At 39.7% G+C, this 23,190-nt stretch overlaps 1 protein-coding gene across 1 annotated transcript in view; it reads right to left on the bottom strand.

Moving 5' to 3' along the window:
• Window positions 1–22,854, bottom strand: part of TWIST2 (twist family bHLH transcription factor 2) — a 67,656-nt gene extending 44,802 nt beyond the window's left edge. Inside the window, exon 1 of the mRNA XM_067549795.1 lies at window positions 22,333–22,854. Coding sequence (XP_067405896.1) covers window positions 22,372–22,854 — 483 coding nt within the window. The 3' untranslated portion in view covers window positions 22,333–22,371. The remainder of the gene's footprint in view (window positions 1–22,332) is intronic.
• Window positions 22,855–23,190: the final 336 nt, after the last annotated feature.

The following is a 23,190-nucleotide window of genomic DNA, read 5'->3' as shown; positions in this document are numbered from 1 at the left end:
ATCTTGTAACCAAGTCCCCCAACTGTGAGAACGTGCCCTCTCTGGAGGTCCTGCCCTCTTACAACAGCTCCCAAGAAGCGAGGCAAAGAATCTACAGCCGATCTCCTGGGCCCAAATTCCCTGCTGATGTAAATGGATGCAATTCCACTGACTTCAGTGATGCTTCATCAATTTATACCAGAAGAAATTTTGGCCCTTTAGTTCATTACCTCTGATGAGCCATTTTTGGTGGCTTATAAAAATGCTATAACTATTAGGGAAGAAATCAAAATTCAAACGCATAACTAAGGGGAAAGGGAGGAAGAAAGCAGAAGGAAGCCTTGAGGCGTTCAACTGGATTGTGTTCAGTGAAGGAGCAGAGCAAGAGAGAACTCTTCAAATGTTAGATGTTTGCAGTGTTGTTGTAGCCATGTCGGTCCCAGCATATTAGAGAAACAAGGTGAGTCAGATAATATCTTTTATTGAACCAACTTCCATTGGTGAAAGAGACGAACTTTCAAGAGTGAAAGCTCTGGGTAGCTCCAAATCTTGTCTCTTTCACCAACAGAAGTTGGTCCAAAAAAGATATTACCTCACCTTCTCTCTCTCTTAAATCATCAGTGTCAGTTCCAGACAATGGTTTATTAGAGCCAGCTGGGAAATGCTATTTATTTTCTGCAAACAGTTTTGAATGAAAGGAAACGTTTTTCCTTTTGTTCAAATTTTTTCATTTTTTTTGACAAAACAAAAATTGAAAATTGAAACTATTTTCAGGAAAAAACACTTGCCAGACAAACACACAACACACAGCAGAGCCAGCATTGCCTAGCAGCATGAAGCATCATAGCCAAGGCATGACAGTAGGCGCTGTAGCTATTTTCTTGACTGTCGTCTTTAAAGGTGTGCTCTCATTCTTCAACCCATGTAGAACCCTGCTTATAGTGGCCTGTGCCACACTGATATGAGTGAATTGCCTTCCCTATTAATTTGGCCAGCTAGCTACATTCATTCTTCTGATCCACTTGGCAATTTATGCCTATTGCATTATCCCACTTTTACTTTCCAGGGGGCCTGTTTTATAAAAGCTGCATTTTATAGTGTGGTTCTACTCTGAAAAGTGACTGTTAAACTGCTGGTATTGCATGGTTCTGAGCACGTCTCAGTGATTTCACAAGAAACATGATTGGATGGTCCAACAATTTTAAAGTATGTTTTCAACTCAACAAAATTTTTCATTTCCTTCCAAATTTTTTGATATTTCAACTGAAAAAAATGGAATGCATTTTTTAAATGTTCATTTTTATTGGAAAACATGTTTCCAAAGCTTTTGAATAAAATGAAAAATTTTCATTTCTTTTAAAAAAAAAAATCTCAGAAAATACTTCCCATTTTTTCAAACAGCTCTATGTTGTTTACGAGTGTAAGCATAAATTCTCTGTTTGCCAGCTCTACAAATTTTATATGGAACCAGATTCAAGTTCAGTTCTTTCCACCTCCCCCATCACTGGTAGTCAAGATTTGACAGGCTATCAAGACGGCTACGGCTGGAGATCGGATATTTGATGGGAAAGGCTGAGGCTCTGAGTTTGCACTGAGCATTTTCCCTCTTAGGTCCATGGCTGGCTGGTTCTTGCTCACATGCTTGGGGTGTGACTGATGTCATATGTGGGGTTGATAAGGAATTTTGCCAGGTCAGATTGGCAGTGACTTTGGCGATTTTTCACCTTGGTCTACAGTGTGGGATGTGGATCACTTGCTAGGATTATCTGGGTATATCTCACTTAATTAGTTCTTTGCCATTGTGGGGCCTCGGGCACTCGTGCCCCTTGGTCCCTCCTATTCTCTGCCTGTGGCATATAGTCTAGTCTCCTGTGGCCTGTCATGCTTTGGCCTCATATTGGTTGTTTAGTTCAGGAGCAGTTGCTGGGTAGCCTTAGCTCTATGAAATGCTCAGTCTCGATTCCACAGCCACTCTTGTACGCATTAAAGTGAGGGCATAATCTGAAGGCAATAAAGGCTGCAGAGATTTACCTAGAAGAGAATTTGGCCTTTAGACAGTTTCTAACAGGCGTTGAGATGTGAGAGGGAAAGAAACCCAGCTTGATTCTCAGCCCAGATTGAATTTACTGGGCTGACAGCACTGGCTGGACATAGCATTTTTTTCCTTCTGGTGAAAATTATGACAAAAGGAAAATTAATGTTGGCAAGAAATTTGAGATTCAAGCATTTTTGGCTGAAAATCAGACATTTAAATTCTAAAACAATGCTGCAGTGCCTCACGGGAGGTGTAGTTTTGGGTGTCTCATGGTCCCATTCTCCTTTATGGATGGGGCTGCCTGGCCAGGTTACATCTCCAGTGAGTGATGCACCATAATGTCCCCTCTTCGTGAGTTGCCCTGATGCATCCTGGAAGCTTGCTATTGACACCTGTTGGTGAACAGGGACAAGCAGCCTGGAGCTGCTTGAGAACTCCAGATGGGCAGGGGATTTAGCTCTGTGCTGCCATCTGTTGGTGAGCCTGGATAAATGACTGAATGGGCCAGGCCTTATTTGCATTTCTGTGATGTGACAGTTTGGGGCATTTTGGTGACAATACAATGACATTTTGAGTTCGAGGGCAATAAAATGCAGTTGACTCTGTTGGGAAATGAAGGGACGGGAGATTTGCAAAAATGCGTCATGGGTCACCCTGACTGACACTGCTTTCAGACATAGTTGGGGCAGGCAGCATGGCCTATACTTAAAAGAAAGGGAGAAGGCTATTACTGGAACTGCTTTTGTGGTGGTAGGAACTTTTTTAAGGGTCCTAGATATCATTGGCTGATACCCCACTGAGCTGAGACCATTACAAAACAGTGCGTGCTGCAGAGCTGAGATAGCTTCCAAGTGACAAATGGGGCAGAACTGAGGGGGCTTGGACTTCAGCTGCCGACAGAGCCCTAGCTTCTCTACCCTGGAATTAAAGCTGAAATTGCTTCAGCTGGGTCTTGGGGTGGAGTTCTGAGAACAGCCCGAATCCTGCAACCCCACAAACGGGGAGGCGGGAAGGGGCTGGAATGCATCAGCTACTTATATCTGCCGGAGGAAAGTTGAGGCTGGGACTACTGGGGAGGGGGAGCACTAGCTAGAATTGTTAATTTATTAATTGCTGGCTTTCTCAAGTTTATTCTGTCACCCCTCCCCCAAAAGAAGTTCTGTTTTCAATTCCTGAGCTCACTGTTTGTAAGCGGGGAAGCACTGCCTGCCATGGGCACCTGGGGAGTATATGTAGCTTCCCTGGTTTCTGGGTGAGGGATCAAGGCAGTGGTGTTTAAGTCTTTCGAAGGAACATCTAAAAAATTGATGGCAGCAGGGTTACATGTAAACTGAGCTAGTGACGTGTGGAGCCTTAAGACAGACTAAATATGGCACCGTCCAAAGCCATTTTCCCGATCTCTTTAAATGACAGCCACCTTTGTAGCCAACTTGAGGGGCTTCCAGAACTAGCTACATATGGCCCTCTGCAGCTTGAGCTGAAGAGCCAGGCTGTCAAGCTGCGAGCTGTACCCGACTCTCAACCTCTGTGGATCAGGCACAGAGAAGGACACACCCTCACTTTGAGCAGGGGGTTGTATTTCCAGAGCAGACCCACATTTCAGCATCCATCATTCACCCACACAAGTCTCAGGATTGTGATAAGAATGGATGCTGTGAGAGAATGCACTGCATTTTGTCATCTGCACCATTAAAACCTTACATGTAAGGGGCACAGAGAGTTTTCCTTCATTTTGCTTAAAAGGAATGAGGATCTGATGTCTAGGGTGGAAGAAAATCTCAGGAACAAACTACAGAGCTAAAATTCTTTCACCAGTCTGTCAGTGGACATTAAACTGTACCCTGCTACACTCCAAAGGAGCCTGAGACCTGTGAAGGTTCACTATGATAGCATAGTCTGTTTCTTGTGGTCATCTGATCTGCTTAGTTACTACAGCACATCACAAGTTCAGATATTCACAAACATGATATGTTGCTTATGTATCATCTGCATCTATGCTTTTATTTTTAATTTATATTTCATTTTTAATACCTGACCCTTTATATGCTTTTACCTTAGTCATGTTCATAGACTCAGAGACTTTAAGGTCAGAAGGGACCAATATGATCATCTAGTCTGACCTCCTGCACAACGCAGGCCACAGAACCTTGCCCACCCACTCCTGTAATAGACCCCTAATCTATGATTGAGTTACTGAAGTTCTCAAATCATGGTTTAAGGACTTCAAGGTACAGAGAATCCAATAGCAAGTGACCCGTGACCCGTGCTGCAGAGGAAGGCGAAAAACCCCCAGGGCCTCTGACAATCTGCCCTGGGGGAAAATTCCTTCCCGACCCCAAATATAGCGATAACTAAACCCTGCATAAACCGTGTGTGCAAGACTCACCAGCCAGACTTCCGGAAAACATTATCTGTAATAACTCACAACCCACCCCATCAAATGTCCCATCAAAGGCCAATGGCTTGTTTAGCACTAGTAGTCACAGATCAGTGAATTGCCAAACTAGGCTGTTCCATCATACCATCCCCTCCATAAACTTATCAAGCTCAGTTTTGAAGACAGCTAGGTTTTCTGCCCCCAGTGCTGCCCTTGGAAGGCTATTAGAGAACTTCGCTCCTCTGATGGCTAGAAACCTGTGTCTAATTTCAAGTCTAAACTTCCTGATGGCCACTTTATTATTATTAGTTCTTGTGTCCACATTGGTGCTGAACTTAAATAATTCCTCTCCCTCCCTGATATTTATCCCTCTGATGTATGTATAGAGAACAATCATATCTCCTTGCAACCTTCTTTTGGTTAGGCTAAACAAGCCAAGCTCTTTGAGTCTCCTCTCATATGGCAGGTTTTTCCATTCCGCGGATCATCCTAGTAGCCCTTCTCTTCATCTGTTCCAGTTTGAATTCATCTTTCTTAAACCTGGAAGACCAGAAATGCACACAATATTCCAGATGAGGTCTCACCAGTGCCTTGTATAATGGTACTAACACCTCCCTACTACTGCTGGAAATACCTCGTCTGATGCATGTTACATGGCTTGAAGCCATTTTTTTGTAACCCTATGTTAGTGTAATGGCATGCTTCAAAATTAAGGCACACTCTTCTTATTAGATGCTTGTTAGCCCAGTTCTCATCTTATTCCTGCCACCCTTACACTGATTTGGCATTTGGGAGAATTACTTCTGTTGTACACTGGTGTAACTTAGACCAGGAGGGCAGGCTGTAAGAATGTGTCTTAATTAAGCACCTGCACTGACTGTGATCAGAGGAAATGGTTGGGAAGGTTGCCCTCTATTGCTATAATAATAGAGGAGGATAGTCTGGTATTTTCCATTATAGATAGAACCTCATGTCTTCTATGATTTTGTAGCTGTGGCATTTACAATAGAATTCATACTTTACCATAGAATTGTGCTACTAAATCTGCATTTTTATTTCTTTTAAAACCCAAACAAATATTGTGTCTAGTCCTTCTGGCTGCAAAGAAAACCTTTGACTTGAATTATTGTCGTGCTGCCTTCCTGAATTTACAGGCAGCTTATAATCATATAGCTGGGAGGTATGAACTGCCCCCGCTCAGCTCGATGACACCATCCCCAGATAAACAACACAGGAGGCTACTGCACTGGTTGTCTCTGCTGCAGGGTGTAGGTACCTGGCTGCAGAATTTAGGTTAGGCTTGCTTTTGCAGTTAAGCAGGTCTTGATCACAGAGCTAAGGAATGTATTTCTGATGCGGGTAAGGAAGGCTTTCTTGATATACTTGCAACAAATGTGCCCTTTGCCTGTGCATAAGTAAGTCTGCCATCCACTAGGACAGTGCACTCTGCCCTCTAGTGCTAGGTGTGGCATAAAAAAGACAGCAAGAACTGAGACAGCATGAAATGTGGAGCAGCAAAGGCAGCCGGTGTGCATTTCCTGCTATTGTTTTCTGTATTCTTTTGAAGGACGAGGTGGTGGTAGGATTTTTGGCCACTTTTGAATGGTGAGCATGTGAGACTGTAGAATATTAACCTATGGGAAGATGAAGGAATATTTAATTTAATTATATTTGTGTATCAGTGGGCTGATATTCAAGAAAACCCCTTTCAGGAGACCAAGTTATCACTTATCACATAAACAGACCTGTCCAGTTCCCACTGGAGTTCTGAAGAATAAAACATCATCATAGGTAGAGCAGGTCAACAGGTATGTATTGATAGGTTTCTTTATTTTCTGGTTTTGTTTTGTCAAAAAAATGAAAAAATTTGAACAAAAGGAAAAACGTTTCCTTTCATTCAAAACTGTTTGCAGAAAATAAATAACATTTTACAACCAGCTCTAATAACCATTGTCTGGAACTGACACTGATGTTTTAAGAGAAGCAAGGTGAAGTAATATCTTTTTTGGACCAACTTCTGTTGGTGAAAGAGACAAGATTTGGAGCTACCCAGAGCTTTCACTCTTGAAAGTTCGTCTCTTTCACCAATGGAAGTTGGTTCAATAAAAGATATTATCTGACTCACCTTGTTTCTCTAATATGCTGGGACCGACATGGCTACAACAACACTGCAAACATCTAACATTTGAAGAGTTCTCTCTTGCTCTGCTCCTTCACTGAACACAATCCAGTTGAACGCCTCAAGGCTTCCTTCTGCTTTCTTCCTCCCTTTCCCCTTAGTTATGCGTTTGAATTTTGATTTCTTCCCTAATAGTTATAGCATTTTTATAAGCCACCAAAAATGGCTCATCAGAGGTAATGAACTAAAGGGCCAAAATTTCTTCTGGTATAAATTGATGAAGCATCACTGAAGTCAGTGGAATTGCATCCATTTACATCAGCAGGGAATTTGGGCCCAGGAGATCGGCTGTAGATTCTTTGCCTCGCTTCTTGGGAGCTGTTGTAAGAGGGCAGGACCTCCAGAGAGGGCGTGTTCTCACAGTTGGGAGACTTTGTTACAAGAACGAAAGGGGCTTCTGTTATTTCAATGTGTTAGCTATCTGCTAAAGAACGAAACCCTATGCGGAAAAACAGCTTGTGTAAATTACTTTTCCCCGTCTGCCGGATTAGACATCAGAGCTAAAATGTCTGAGATGGGGGGGAAGAAGATTTAAGAGGTCAACCTTCATTTTCTTCTGACCTCATTGGATAAAGTCTTAATGCTCACATAGCTGTTAGGGTGTGATTGTTTCTTTAGGGTGACTCCCAGAGGAGGACTAGCACAAGCAATGTGGCTGTTGTGGCCGCTTCTACTTGCTTTTAAATGGATCTCAATGATCACAGAACTTGTTAGTGAAGAAGGAACAGCTGCCCAGGCCTTGGTGGTGAGATCCCTACATGTTTCTTGTTGTCAAGGAGATATTCCCCCCCATCCCACCCCACCCCACCCCTTTTTTTTTTTTTTTAAATGTAAGCATTATCCATTTTGGATTCAGGGATGTCCCATCTTTCCCACCTGATTCTGCTTCCATTGGAAGCCAGGTTGGCTAATTCGCTTATCATGGTGGAAGCTTCAGCATGAAGTGGGAAAAGTGCCTCATAGTGAAATCCAGCCAACACACAGCCCCTTTTTCTACGTCTGCACAAGTATTGTTGAGGTTAGATAGAGTTTTTGTTCTCATATTAAGGCTCAGAGTTTAAATATTGCCTGTGGTTTTCAGTGCCCGATTCCCCTACCAATGGAAACTGGGTGTGCAAATCCCTTAGGTACATTTCAAGGTCTAAATAATGTAGGGACCTAAGAGTGACAGGTGTGTACTTAGTTATGTTTCCCAGTCCTTAAATGGATTCCCTTTATGGTGTGCTGTAGATACAGGTGGTTAAGTGCAATCTATGCAAGAGGTGAGCCAGCTAGGAAAGGAGAGCATGTTTTGGGGCACCTCCTCATTGCATCACACACCTCTGTTGGCCAGCAACTTGATTAAATTAACTCTCTGATTGTATTAAGTGCTGCAAAACCTTACCAGGCTGCAGTGTGTCAGGAGCTCTATCAGCAGCTGGATGTCAGGATACTACAGTGCAATAAAATTCTCTGTACAGTGTTATGTGGGACTTTCAAACCACTTCACAGATAGGAATTGCACTGCAGAGAGAGGGCAAGTGATTTGTCCAAAGACAAACAGCAAGCAAGAGGCAAACCTGGGATTAGAGAAGTAGTGGTTATGACTGCTATTCCCCATTACACACCACCACTTCTCACTAGTGGTTTAGCAGAATTCAATTGTTTTAATTTATAATTTTGATAGATAATATCAATAATTCTTTAAAAGCATTTTTTCTGATTAAATGTTCACATTTCTGGGAAATAATGAGGGTGGGGGGTGTCGGTCAACAATTATTAATGACAGTAGACATTGAGATTAAAAAATCAATGCTTTCTATAGTAATTAAAACACAAATTGTTAATATGGCAAAATATACAAAGTAAATATTCTTAAATAAAACTCTAAGTTCTTAAACAACATTTTTCTTTCTTTGCCTATCTGTAAATTTTGACTACTATTCGTGGAAATATTTTTGTGTGTGTATGTATGGCGAAATTGATGTTTGAAATGTATCGATAAAAATCTCATCCTTCCAAGCCTAAATAAGGCATACATTTTTAATGGTGATAGTAATTAGCCATTAACAATTTCCCAAGGGTCATGAAGGATTTTCCATTACTGACAATTTCTAAATCAAAATTGGATGATTTTCTAAAAGATCTGCTCTAGGAATTATTATGGGCAAGTTTTCTTGTCTGTGTTATACAAGAGGGCAGACTAGATGATTGCAATGGTTCCTTCTGGCCTTGAAACCTATGAACCGTAACCTACAAACCAAGCTGGTGTGGTCTTGAGAGGGTGAGAATGATCTTTATTCTGCCGCTCCCCCACCCCCCCTCCTCTCCCATTCTCACTAAGGAAGCCATGAAGTTTAATTGGGAGAGTGAAAAATAAAAGCAATAGGAACCCTGGCTGTGATTCTTTTGCTACTGACTGACATCTGTCTCCTTGGATCTCAATAAGCCCAGCAAGAAAATTCAATTAAAAAATAATACTTCATTAAAATAGCACATCTGAGCTAAGGGAGCTTGAGTTTACAAATTCCAAGTTGTTATTAATAATAATAAATGGTTTGCATAGTGCTGCAGACAGAGAAAAACAGACTTTTGAGGGCATGCCAATAAAGTATAGTGTAAGAAATGCTAGATAGAATGTAAGAGACTGTAGTTATTTATACTATAGAAGATCCCAGAGGTCCCCATAGTGTTAGGTACTGTACAAATATATGTGAAAATAGAATCTCTACTCTAAAGAACTTACAAGCTTATATTTGGTGGTTGTCAAACAGAATGTATTAGAATGGCATATCTGAAATAACTGAAAAGCCAATGGTTCTGAAATCTTACAGACTGACGTGCCTGTAATAAGAGGTAAAAGGGAAACCTAAAAGGGTATACTGAGTGGTGAAAAGAATTATACTGGGGGAAATAGATCTCCCCTCTAAAAAAGAAAGATGTTTTAATCAGATTTAATTAAAACTACATCACATAAAACAGTTTTTTGTGTAGTGTAGGTTAAAATGGAAGAATCTGAAAAGAGATGGAATCCGTTTGGGTAGATATAACTATATAATAGTTGAGTTGTGCTGTGAGTGAGTTTAAAATATTGGGAAATAGGCACACAACATGCAATAGCATACAAATAGGGAGGAGGCCAGCATGGACAGGGAATTACTAATTATTTTATAAATATGCCATCTGTTATACTTAATTTAAAACATGGGAAATGATTCATAAGTTTTAAACTATAAACACTGTTCATTACTAAAATTTGAAAACAATCAAACAATGCCAATAAAAGAAAAATACACTAATACCTTGTATTTTAAAAAAATCAGGCAATATTTTAGTTCTTACATAGTTTATTGTGAATTGGCAACATTTTGAAAAATGCCTGAGTCCCATTTTCAAAAGGAATTTAAGAGACTAGAGGTTATATTTCACAGCACCTAAGAGACTTAAGGCACTCTTGAAAATTTTATTCTGTCTCATTGAAAGTCTTAAGTACCTAGGCCATTTTTAAAATGGGATTTACACACCTAATTCACTTTTGAAAATTCTACCCAATGTCATTTACCCTCTATGCATAATTCTATTAAATATTTTGTCCCATTGGACAAAATGATTGTTTTGTGACACTCTGCCTTGATGTTTGCATTCCATTGCATAATGGTGTGTGGGTGTTGCCTCGCTCGGAACAAATTTGGGACCATTTCAAAATGCTGCATTGTGCAATGAATTTTCTAATAAGGATGACTGATCACTAGGAAGATATCCCTTGAACTTGCTTTCACATGTGACCTAAGCTGGTTCTTGGACCCAGGTTGTTACAGTTCAGAGACTGGTGGGTTGAACTACAGTACCACCTACCCCGCTCACCATCAAAACATAAGTGTAATTTGATTTCTCCTTTGTTTGACATGCAGTCTGAAAGTGAATACACACACACACAGGTACTCCAGTTCCTTTGAAAAATGAAACATTTTGGACACATGAAAGCTCAATGCATTATAGAAGCCCTTGTATAAATGATATTATCTTCGATTTAAATAGCCCTTGTCATTGCAAAGGATGTGAAAACTCTTTGTAAAACATTCATAAAACCCACTGATATAGTTGGGATCTCTGAGTGTAGACAGACTGCAACACTGACCCTAAAATATGCTACTCTAAAAATTAGAGGGATTAAGATGAACTGATTGTATTAGATGTTTCATTAGCTAATTAGACCAAAATAATATAAAAGGCCATCATAAAAGCTTACAACTCAAATTTACACTAACTGTATATAGTGTGATGAATGGTGTATTGAATTTGATCTGGTTTTATACTCTATTTTTGTGTTATGTACTGGAATCTTTTTGAAATTTTTTTTCATGGTTGTATATGCTGGCATCATAAATACCGGGGCTGCTGCTACAGCACTTGACCAAAATTTAAGCTCTGTAGCAATATTATTTCACTGGTCTCACCTTCATCAGTGGTTTGCTTAAGTAGCCTCCTGTGAGGAAGGCACCCTGACAAATTGTTAGGTTAATGCCGTACTGGAAGAAGTTCGGTTCTGCAGTGTGTTTAGTAGGGTGAGGATTAGAGGTGTGTGAGAACTTGCAAAGAGTGCTCAAAGGTCCTGAACTAAAGCCCAGTGAAATGAACAGAAATACGTGCAATGGCTTCTGTAGGTTTCAGACTACATCCATAATGAGTGTGTCATGGTAGGGGTGTGTGTGTGTGTGTGTCTGTGCACGTGTGTGTGAGTGAGAGAGCGAGAAGGTTAACACTATTTTAACATGCTGAAGCCTGGTGTACCCACTGTTTTTGTACTGATATAACAGTATCACCTAGGAATGTAGTTTTCTTTTTTCCCCACCGCAATAGTTATACTGGTACAATCATGAGTATGGTCACAGTCATCAGATCATTAGAAAGGTGCCTTATACTGGTATGTCTTACGTACAGAAATAGGTTATACTGGTATAAGGCACCTTCATACCATATAGCTGTGTCCACGCTGGTGTGGCTTGTACCACCCTAACTATACAGTTGTACAATTTTTGAGTGTAGAAAAGCCCCAAGAATATCAGGCAAAATGTACCTCCTGTACTGCCACTAAGCATGCCTTGATGATCATTATTATTATTTCTATTGTCATAGACCATGTCCCCGCTGTTCTGGCCACCAGACAGACAGGAGTCTGATCCTGTCATGACCTATCAAATCAAAGCATCTCTTCAAGAGGCAGCATTTATTATAGAAAATCATTGCACCTCCAGAAACAAACAGGCAGCCCTGTGGTATGGCAGTTCTCACACCACTGGAGTAAACCATACAATACAGCAGCACAGAGAACCAGCAGTGAAATGTTTAAAGGCCAGATGCTGGAAGATATGTAGGCACCTACTGGGATTTTTAAAAATACCTAGGCAAATTAGACACCTAACTGCCACAGATTTCAATAGGAGTTAGGTGCCTAATTAATTTAGGCACTATTGACATTCCCGCCAGCTGCGTCTCTGCCCCTTTAGGCACCTAAACAGCTTTAAAAATCTGACCCTAAATGATGAGTAGATAGGCAGCAGCTTCTGAATTGAAACTTTTCTTTCAGGTCCATGCCCGAGTTCAGGATACATTTTCAAACTTGCTGCTTGCTTCGATGATAGTTTTACAGCCGGTCAGGTACAACTGATTGTAAAGAACACCAGAATGCCTTGAGGCGTAATTTGTTGTTGTGAATCAGTTTATAATCTGGCTCCTGATGTAATTAGTGCACAATTTTAATCAGTGCACTGGATTTAAAACAGAATGAATGTTCTAGAAGAGTGGTTCTCAACCAGGGGTATGCGTAGCTCTGGGGGTACACAGAGGTCTTCCAGGAGGTACAATCAACTCACCTAGATATTTGCCTAGTTTTACAACAGGCTACATAAAAAGCACTAACAAAGTCAGTACAAACTAAAATTTCATACGGACAATGACTTGTTTACACTGCTCTATATACTATTCACTGAAATGTAAGTACAATATTTATAGTCCAATTGATTTCTTTTATAATTATATGGTAAAATAAGAAAGGAAGCAATTTTTCAGTAATCGTGTGCTTGTGACACTTTTGTATTTTTATGTCTGATTTTGTAAGCAAATCATTTTTAAGTGAGGTGAAACTTGGGGAAAACGCAAGACAAATCAGACTCCTGAAAGGGGTACAGTGGTCTGGAAAGGTTGAGAGCCACTGGGCTAGAAGATGGGCTGGGATCCATTAACAACGCTCCAAGTGCGAGTCTTTATACCATCATAAATATGGTGTACCATTTAGAGCCTGATTCTGCCTCTTAGAGGCTACGGCTACACTGACGGCAGCAAAGTCGCTGCCATCAGATCGATTTCTCTGGATCGACTGAGCAGTCAGTGAAGACCCACTCAGTTGATCCAGAAATCGACGTACTAAAACCACCTTCGCAAGTGGCGTAGCGCTGCGTCGACGGGAACGCAGTTCCCATCGGCGCAGTGCAGTGAAGATGGTGCGCAGAAGAGGAGCAGAGAAGTCGACAGGAGTTACGCAACTTTTTTGTGTAGCTTGCGTAACTCCCATCAGCTGCCGCTGAATCCCGGAGGTAAGTGTAGACAGGGTCTTACTGATGTTACGCAGTGTCTTGTACCTTGAGTAACCCCATTGCTTCTAGTGAGGCTGTCTGAGGACAAAGGTTCAAGGAAGAATGGCAGAACGTGCTAATATTTAGAGAGCTTAAAGACTAGTTGATGCCTGATGGTGAACATTAAACAACATTGGGTTTAGAGCGAAGTCTGCTTAGCTATCATTCAATTTTTGTATAGTCCCCTTCCCTTTTTTTTATTGCCAGGCCCACATTAATCAGAAGAGGGTTTTTGTTTTAAGAGCTTATTCTGCCCCTAAGACTCGGTATATGACATTCCAATTGGTTGCTGTGAAGAAGGTTATGATGTCACTAACCAAGGTGTATGATCACTAAGGAGAAGGCAGCAGGAGTTGATTCACTGGTAAGTGACAAAGATTTGGCTTCATTCAGATATCACTAGTGTTATGAATGAGAGGCAGGAAAAAAATGTGTCAGACAGGCAGGATATTAAAAAAAGGCAAACATTTGTGTTTCAAGGGGCAAGTCACAGATATACAGATTAGCATATCTCTCTTAAGGTTTTTTATAACCCCAATCGCCAGATGATCTAAATATTTCCTACGTGTCCAATACAGTTTATTATGCGAGTTCTTACACAGATTCAAAATGCACTATGGTTCCATTACAGTTGGGACACACACAGCAGGCATATTGGGAATGGGGACATTATTGACTTTGTGCGCAAATGCTCAGAGTTGATACAAAGGAGAGGGATGTTATTTGCACTCCACACGTTTAGAAAGGCTTGTGTTTGTAGCACTATATATACAGCTGCATAGTTGAATACGTTTTTCTTAAGTCTGGCTCATGAGTCTGCTAAGACCATGCTTCCTTTTTTAGTTGATCATGATATTTTCTAACTTGATCCGTGTGTTTTTTAACTATTCCATATTTCTCCTTTTACTTACACATCAGTGCAGGAATTTGTTTTCTGGTCTGTAATATGGTGATATCTTTCCTAGTTGCTATTTGTGCCTCGAATAAAAGCCACTTTTTGGTGGTGTGGGGGGTGAGGAAAGGGGTGTGAAAGAGAAAGAAAGAAAGAAAGAAAGAAAGAAGACTGCATCCCAGAATGTAGTGCTACACTCTGTTTGTAATCAGCAGGATGCTGAAGTTACTTGTGAGCTGTGGTAAATCCGGGATGGGAATATTTTGCTCTGGAGTTACACACAGAAAAAGTGGTTGTGTGCACGTGAGTGTGATGCATGATTTGCCCGCTCTGCAGCACAGTTTGGGAGTAGTTTGGGTACCTTTTGGTCCCAATATTCCAGGCTAATGCATGTGGGCAGAGCTTCACTGAAGTTAGCATGGCTCTGCCTGGGAGCAGTGATCCATCCCCATGGATTAGTTTGCCAGACTAGGATCTTTGTCATGTCTGGTGTGTAAAAAGCAATATGCAATAGCTTTCCATTGGCGCACACTCTCTATTACGGCAGGGAGAAGGTGGTATGTGGATCTGGATGCGGAGCACCCATGGTGTCTTCTGTGGCAGTGTGAAGCTTATCCTTTCCATTTCTCTCAATTCAATTCCCTCACACTCCAGAATTTTCCATGACAGGTCAGCTGACTTTTAACAGGGGTGCTATTAAAGACTTGATCCCTCTGTCTCTCCTGCCTATGTAGTTAGATTTGTTTACTTTTTAAATACAAACATATTATTTCTAAAATAGATCCAAACAGCTTAAAGCAAATATAAATCAGGGCACGCAGAATTTTGGTGGTCAGATTGATCAGAAACTTCATTTAATATTTTAAAGCACATGTTTGGCAAGTCTTGCATCTCTTAAGGAAATGCTAAACTTTTTCTTGGGGGTGGTGGCTATCAAGACAAAACTATCTTATTAAGAATTCAATTTAAGCTTGCACAGGCTCACTGGAACTAGTCCAGTAAATATAAATCAAACTGAACTAACAGACATCTGCCCCCTTTTATTTTCCAAGCTGCAGTTTTAAAGACTGAGAAAAGAAGGACATGGAGGTGAGGCTGTCGCTCATTTCTAGTTGTACCTATGCAAAAGCTTCAAATGGGCAATTTTATTTTTGTTTTCTGATTACTTCTGTGTGCTCTGCAAAACCAGATCTGCCTAGCTGTTGCCTTTACATAACTTGTGGAGTTAAACATGTTAGATCTCAGATGCTGCTGGCGCTGAAACTTACAAAATTAAAACAGGACATGCAAAAAGACCTCCTGTGGAAGCAGAAATGTAACTCTAAATTGTAGACTTATGTTTTCATGCTTACAAAATGACTCCCCAAAAGCAAGAACTCCAGTAACTTTTTCTTTTGAGAGCAAGAGAAATGCAGGCAAACTACCTGCTGCCCTTTCCTTTCCGCAGACTTTCAGTTAGACTAACAGGGTCATTGTGCATTGCAACTTATTTTGATCTCACATCTTTTCTACAAATAACACAGACACTGTCTATAGAGAACACTTTACCGAGCAAGGTATGAAGGCTGTGTGAAAGAAGGAAACATACCGCGACACTGTTGTGTTAAAAAAACACAGTGTCCATTTGGGGCTGATTTGCAACAGCATTTCAATAGCTACAGTCTGGCCTCTTGACTGGACTAGATGAGAATTATTAACCAAAAATATCCTTGCTCTCAGAAGCACATCTCCAAGGTTTAAAAATACAGGCTCTGACTTCTAAAGGAAAGTCAATAGTACTTAGTCATATAGCTCCCTTAAGCATCCCAGGTATCCATATATTTATAAGTAATACTTAATGGCCATATTATTATTATTATTTCATATTTGCCATTGCAGTATTGCCAAGAAGCTGCAATCAGGGATCAGAGCCCTATTTTTCTAGGTGCTGTGCACCTATTTGAAGCCATTGCCACACACAATATAACAACACTCCTTTTAGGCTCTAACCTCACTTACATGGCTGCAGATCCATTGTAAGTGTGATCACGAATGGGCTTATAAATACAAGACACAGTTCTGGAGTCAGCAGACTCTAAGCTGGCGATTTGCATGGAAGTTCAAGTAGCTTGTAATATTTTCCGAAAGAAAGCGTCAGTTCAATATAAAAGAGGAGAGGCGTACATTGAAGAGCCATTATAATTCCTCCTCACAGAAAATGAAGATAGTGGGCCAAAGGCTATTCTCTTGAATCAATGCAACTCCACTGACACCAGCTGAGTTATATGTAATACATGTATGTATATAAAGAGCACAACTTGACCCATACATTTTGTGGATATGAGTTTTCCTTCTATAGGAGTTGTCCGTCTCTGCCTTGTAGTCCTTATTCAAACCAAGCTCCCACAGAAGTCAAGTAAAGGACAGAATTCAGCCCCAAAGCAGTAGATAACCTGATGCCTGAGGGTTGAGTAAATGTGTTGCAAATGCAGGCTCCAATCCTGCAATTGTAACCCTCAAGGGAGTCCCTTGCGGAATCTCATTGAAGCCTGATTGCAGGATTGGGCCCATGATCATAATAAAGTGAGAAGCAGAGAAAATTTCACACTGAAAATGAAAAAGCCCCATTAGCATCTAATGCAGTGAAGAGTCATAAAGTTGGGCTGCCTAAAGCTGGCTCCCTGATTTGTACATTAGAGCTTTCAAAGATCCGTTTGTTCCGATCATCAGTATGATCTGACTGATCTGTTTGTTACGATCATCAATACGTTAGCCAATTTGTTTGGCAAGGTTTTTGGGGGAAAGTTGAGGGTACCTGTGTGGGGTGTGGGAATCTCGGGGACTGTTCTGTTGGGATTATTTATTGGCTGACTGAGTTAATTCATTATTTGTGGATGATTAGTTTTCACTGCTGAGTTGCCGTCACCTTCAGCTGTAAATCCAATTAATTGTTGAGGCATCTAGAGTTTTTTGGGGTGGGCTATTTTACTATTTGAATCTAGCATGATAATAAATAATAACTATGATGATGATCATCAGCTGGAGAATATCCCATTATTCCTCACTTCTAAATTTCCTTCAGAAGTAAATCATAAGTATTGGTGTATAGTACTCTCCAGTCACTTGGAGTAATCCATTGAGACATTCGGCTAAATTCTCAGGTGGTGTTTTCCAGTTATGTTGATATTTTTTCACCAGCTAAGAATCTGGTCTTGTATTCTTGGGTTTTCTTTCTAATGGCACAACTGGCTTTTTAGGATTAAATTGTGTTCTACCCTTATTTGATTCCTGCACAAAAAAAGCTATTAAAGAATCTGTACTGTCACCAAAAGGCAACTTAATTCCCTGATTGTGTGCATTGCTCTATTTGTATTCTGGGGTTCTGTAGTGTTTCATGATCCATTCCCCGACTTATCAAAATAGTCCTTCTGCTTGAACTGAGACATGCATTCTTTAAGCTTTAGATTTGGAGATTTCAAAGCCCTGCTGAACCACATGGAAATGCGTCAAAGAACTACAGGTATAAATGTTTTATTGCTAAAAGAAAAGTGACACTATGTTACCAGAAGAGATTTCAGCTGCAGTCATAGAATCCACCCTTGCCCCATTGCACAGAAGATGGTGCAGTGACCAGCAAGCATGTTTTACTATTTCATTTATTGTATTACATATATGTAATAAGCCTAACAAAAGCTAAAGGAAGGAATCCAAAGGAAGGAAGATATAGAAAAAGAATATGAGAATGATCTGCAATTCTTTGTTGTGATCTATACCTTCATTTTTTTTAAAGATAGAAGTCCGTATTCTCTAAATTGAAGCTATTCAGAACAGATGAGTACCAAATTAGGTCTACTTAGCTAAAGTGTATACATTTACATTTTTCCTTAATGACCCTTCATTGTGTCTCCTTCAGACAGGACTTTCAATGCAGAATTGACTTCAGTAGGTTTAATAAAAAAATGTTTGTCATTGTTCTAAACCACTCTTCAGTTTTAGTTCAGAATTTCTCTCCATCGTGCACAGACCTGGTATTTTCCAATTTCATATGATTGGAAATTTACATTGGGAATTATGAAGCATGAAACATGGAAGATAGAAAATGGTCTTTCATGCATGTGTCAATGTATGGGTGAATATGTGAGTATGAATGTGTATAATGTGGGTGTGAATGTATATTGTACATTGACTTCTCACATCATTTCATGCTTCAGTATTTTTTCTTGTGTTCTTTATTTGGGTGGTTTGTCTCACATTAGCGTGGGCTCGTTGAGTGCTGTTCATTTGGTTGATGTGTAGCAGATTTATTCTTTCCCAAGAAAAGACACAAACGTAAACAGACCATCTAGAATGCATTTTGCAGGGCTTTTAAATATACTAGCATGTAAAAACTAAACCTATTAATGTAAATACCAACTATAAAAACTTTCCTGTCAAATAAGTATGTTTACATTTTTTAGTGGTGCATTAAAAAAATCGAGCTTTTGAAAAAACAGGTTTAGTTATAGTATCATGATACAACCAGTTAACAACAGTTAACCAGTTCTACATTTTGAGTGGTTTCTAGAAGAAATTGTTTGTTTCTTTAAGGACAAAACAAAATAGGGATGCTAACCAATCTACTCACTTTTTCCATTGAAGAAACTCCTAAAGTCATAATCAAATCTTAATGAACTAAAAGGTTATAAAATACACCCATTTACTAAAATCTTTTTCCAAAAAGAACAAGGTTGGCAAATGCTTTCATAATGTAAGGATCAATTCATGTAATGTATACAGTCTTTTATAAAAATATAATCCCACTACAGTCCTTACTGGTGACTCAAATGTGAAAAAGTAATGCTCACAAACAGATTTTACTGACATGGTGGTTTAGAACTATATCATCATTAATTCTTCACTGATGCTTTCAAGGTTATACTCCTTTAGTTCTGGCTTTTATTCTTTACCTAACCACATTTCTGGTTAGGTGCTATATTTCAACGGCTTTTACCAAAAGAAATAATGGAAAATAATCTTTTTTTCTGAAACTGTCTACTGTTTGGAACATCTCACACATTCTAGCTTCCAAAATATAGTGGGGTGAGTGAGAATATGCAGGTACTAGGTAGTATACAGATGGAGTGATGGAGTGTGTATGTTGCCTGAATTTGTATGTTTGTTTTAAAATCCTATAGCCAGATATGCTAAGTGAAGTGAAAAGTTGTGGCTGTTTCACTGGAAATTACAGGAGTATGTTTTCTTTAATTACGTGGAACAGAACAGGAAAACCTCTGATTGCTGGATAAGTCAGCAACAGTCACCTATCTACTGGCACTCTCAAAGGTCAGGTGGCATTTCCCCAGTTCCCAGGGCTCTGATTTTCTAATCAAAAAGAGTCTCTGATTTTTCTGTGGAACAGGATCTACAACCCTTTCAAAGAGAAATCATTTCTTGTCTGTTTCTTTTCAAAAGCCAGGCAAAAACAAATAAATTGGGGTAATATAATTAGTAACAAGGACCTGAATCTTCATTCTGTGGCATATTGACAGTCCTCAGTGTTGCAGAATTCCTACAAAATATAATATCAGGCCCCATATTTATTTAGTCATTTACTATGCTTTTCTGCCAACCAAATAATGTCGCTAATTTTTTTGTGCATCAAAGTTTTCTCTGATGGACAAATACGCTCAGCATTCCATGCTGAAAGGATAAGCCATCCTTGCAAATTTCACTAAGTTTCTTGAAGTGCTTATAACTTTTGGTGGCAGAAACAATTGTTGTTGTGTATACAGGATAGACCCAGATGCCTGCTAATGCTCTTTATCAAAAACATTTTCACCAGTGCCACCACAAAAAATACGTTTTTGTTTTTTTTAATTTAAAGTGTTGGATTTTTTAATATCAAGGGAAAGAATTATTAACTCATGAAAGAAAAAATAAATAAGAAACAAAAAGACCATTTCCCACTTGCTAGGAGGCTAAGTTATGGAAAAGATACCGCATACCGTTTCAGCATGAAACAGAGGACTATGTACTTTATATGCTTAAAAGTTCTGTTTGGATATAAATAATTTTCAACTCTAGATTTAGCTATTTCATTATTATTAATGAAATCCTGAACTTCACTGTCTAATTCTTCCATATAGGGTCTATCTCCAAGTCTTCAAATTCAGAATCTTTCTCATCGGACCAATGTTTAATTCTGTTGACACTGCACTTGAAACATTGTTTTTTTTTAAAAAGAGAAAAGATGAAATACGGTTATTGCCCCTAGTGTAGTGTACAATGAACAGGGAAGTATATACAGTAGATAAAAGATTTTAAAAAATTGGCTAATGACAGCACATAATTTAGGAAACAAGAGACTAAATGCATTGTTCCATTGTAGATGTTAGTACTCAGCCAATCTAAACTCCTGAAGAAATACGTGTTTGGGACATTTTACATCTGTTTTTGACAAAGACAACAGAAGATTCCCATAAAGGAGGATTTTTCCCTCTCATCTATTTGACTCAGCCTTTTTCAAACTATATTAACAGGAGAGAAGGCAATGCATTTTATAAACCGAACTTTAGAGTTTGTTTGAAAATGCTACTTTCTTCTGTTGTTTGCAGCTGAAGCTGCAGCCAAAAGGTTAAATTGCCTGTAAGTATAGTATGGATGGACTTTTTAGATTAATAAAACTAACTTCTTTCTATGTCTTCATGAAGGGATGATAGAAACTCTATTAAAGACATTAAAATACAGGGTATTTCAAACACAAATGAATCATGAAGTTGTTAAAATGCTGTATAAAATGTTTTAAATCTACCTATCCTATATTGAGAAGTAAATCCTTTGTTTTACAATAATATTGCCTATTTCCGATTAAATGTTGCCAGTTGCATCAAGTTTGTCTGTGTCCTCATTTGTGTCCATATTTGATCAAACAAATATGGATTTGCATTAAAAAAATCTGGCTAATGGACCAAACTGAGCTTTCTTTACTCTTTTAAGGAGTTGATGCATCTGAGTAATTAACCTATTTCATTCACACTGCTGCATGTTATATACAAAATGTGAGTGTCCCCTTACTTCCATTTCCTTGTTTACCAATAAATATTTTTCATTGTATGAACTGTCTTATCTGACTTTTGTTCTATATTTTATCTTCGGATGTTCTGTACTAGGCATGCAAACAATAGGAAAGTATGTGAACTCTGTGAAATACTGCATGATTTATAGAGGACTCTGGGGTGTTTCAACATAAAGTTGGGACATCATTTAGAATAGTTTAGGGATTTTGCCTCCTATCTGAGTCCACTCCCGCCTGACCCCAAAATCCCAACCCAATTAAAAAGGAAAGATAAAACGAAGTGATTTTCTGGTAATTGAAACTGATGAGGAAGAGTTCAGTGCTCACAGTAAATAAGAAACTATGTTCAAGTCCACAAGAGTTTGACACCAGCCTTAACTTTACTGGCACTCCAGGGAAGGGAAATTAACCCAATATGAAATTGACAAAGGTTTGTGCTATCTTTGTTTGCCCTTTTATTTGTAAGGGGGAGGGAAATTGAGCACAGCCCAGCCAAACAAGCACAGACCATCTGCTGATCATACAAAAATGATACTAAATTCAGAGCAGAAATTATTCTTCACAGGATCAGTTGACCCCCCTTCCCAAAATGGCAAAATTGTAAAAACACTTAAAGCCTGTTTTCTGGATGCTGGTTCTTTTAGAGTACAGACACACACCAATCCAACCAGCAGCTGTTTCGGGTCTCGTCAGTGTGTTTTACTGGCTGTCTTTTTCCTCTCTTTTGAAATTCTTCTCTAAGAAAAGTACTTTTGCAAATTTCACACCATTGCCATTCAATATTACAGCTCCCCTCTTCGTAGCATACCTTTTAAAAGACGGCAGCACTGTACATGCACGTCGATTTTAAGTCTGAGCATATAAAATGTTTTACTTCCTAGAAGTTTCCCTTATTTTTAGATTGGGGTGAATGGAAAGAGGGAGAAAGGGGGAAACGTAATCTTGATCTTAACTCTAGTTGTTTGTGGCCTACGCAAGAGAATCCCTGGGACATTGTGAAATGTTTTCTCCCCTGTCTAGATTAACATGTGAATCCTTCCTACCTTGCTTCTGGACTGCTGTTAGATTTTCAAGTGGCTACAACAGTTTGGGCTTCCCATTTAAAACAAGATTAAGATCTATGTTATAGCATCGATGACATGAAGCTTCATCGCTCAAAACCAGGAGACCTGTGGCAGAATTAAATCAGATGCAGTTAGAGGTAAAAATAAGAACCAGGTACCTACCCCTTTTGGCAGTTGTATTTGCTTTTGACCAGGTGCTGGCTAGTGGGAGGCAGACATGGACCAAGCTCCTTCCATCCTCCACACTGAAAAGGCATAACTGAGCCGCTCATGAGCCACATAGCTGCAGCTTGTCATCTTATTGTCCATCTCATCGCTCTGCAGGACCTGGTAGAGGAAGTCTATGTACCTGGCTGCAAGTTTGAGGGTCTGGATTTTACTGAGTTTGTCAGAGGGCAAGGTGGGGATGATTTTCCTCAGAGCGGCAAAAGCTTCATTGAGGGATTGAGTCCTCTGCCTCTCTCTGACATTGGCCAAGATCCTCTGGCTTTGGAGTTCTTCGTAAGATTGGGAGCTGGGACTGGATTTTTTACCCCTCTTGCCTGGGTTGGGGCTGCCATCTTCACTGGATTTCTTACTGTATCTCCTCTTCCTGCCAAATCTCTTTGGCTGCCTTTCCAGCTCCTCTTCACTGGTCCCCAAGCTATCCACAGGGGAAACAGGAGAACTGGAACTTTCTTCCATTCTTTCTGCAAGAAGGGGAGGGGAAGGGACTTTTCCCCCCCTCCTGATGTGGTGTGTGTGTGTCTTAAATGTGTTTTAAATTCCTGAGACAGATCCTTTGGAAAAAAACAGGAGATTTTTGCTGACCAAATGTTTTCCAGGTTGCTTGAAGGGCTCTTATTTCAAGGACGGGGTTGTGCAAAAACTGAGGTCTTGGAGAGAGGAAGTTATTCTAACTTTTTTGGAAACTTTAGCTGGGCTCGGTTGCTAAATAGTTGTCAGAAGTGAGGGAGGTACAGGGCTCCTTTCTGATTGGACAGCCAGGCCAGTGGGAGGAAAGCTTTTTTCCTGCTAAAC

Source organism: Emydura macquarii, unplaced genomic scaffold (assembly GCF_026122565.2).
Source record: "Emydura macquarii macquarii isolate MOO-44397 ecotype Brisbane River unplaced genomic scaffold, CSIRO-AGI_Emac_v2 contig_1253, whole genome shotgun sequence".
Lineage (NCBI taxonomy): Eukaryota > Metazoa > Chordata > Testudines > Chelidae > Emydura > Emydura macquarii.
Note: the sequence above shows the minus strand (reverse complement) of the source record. Positions and strands in the feature narration are given on the sequence as shown.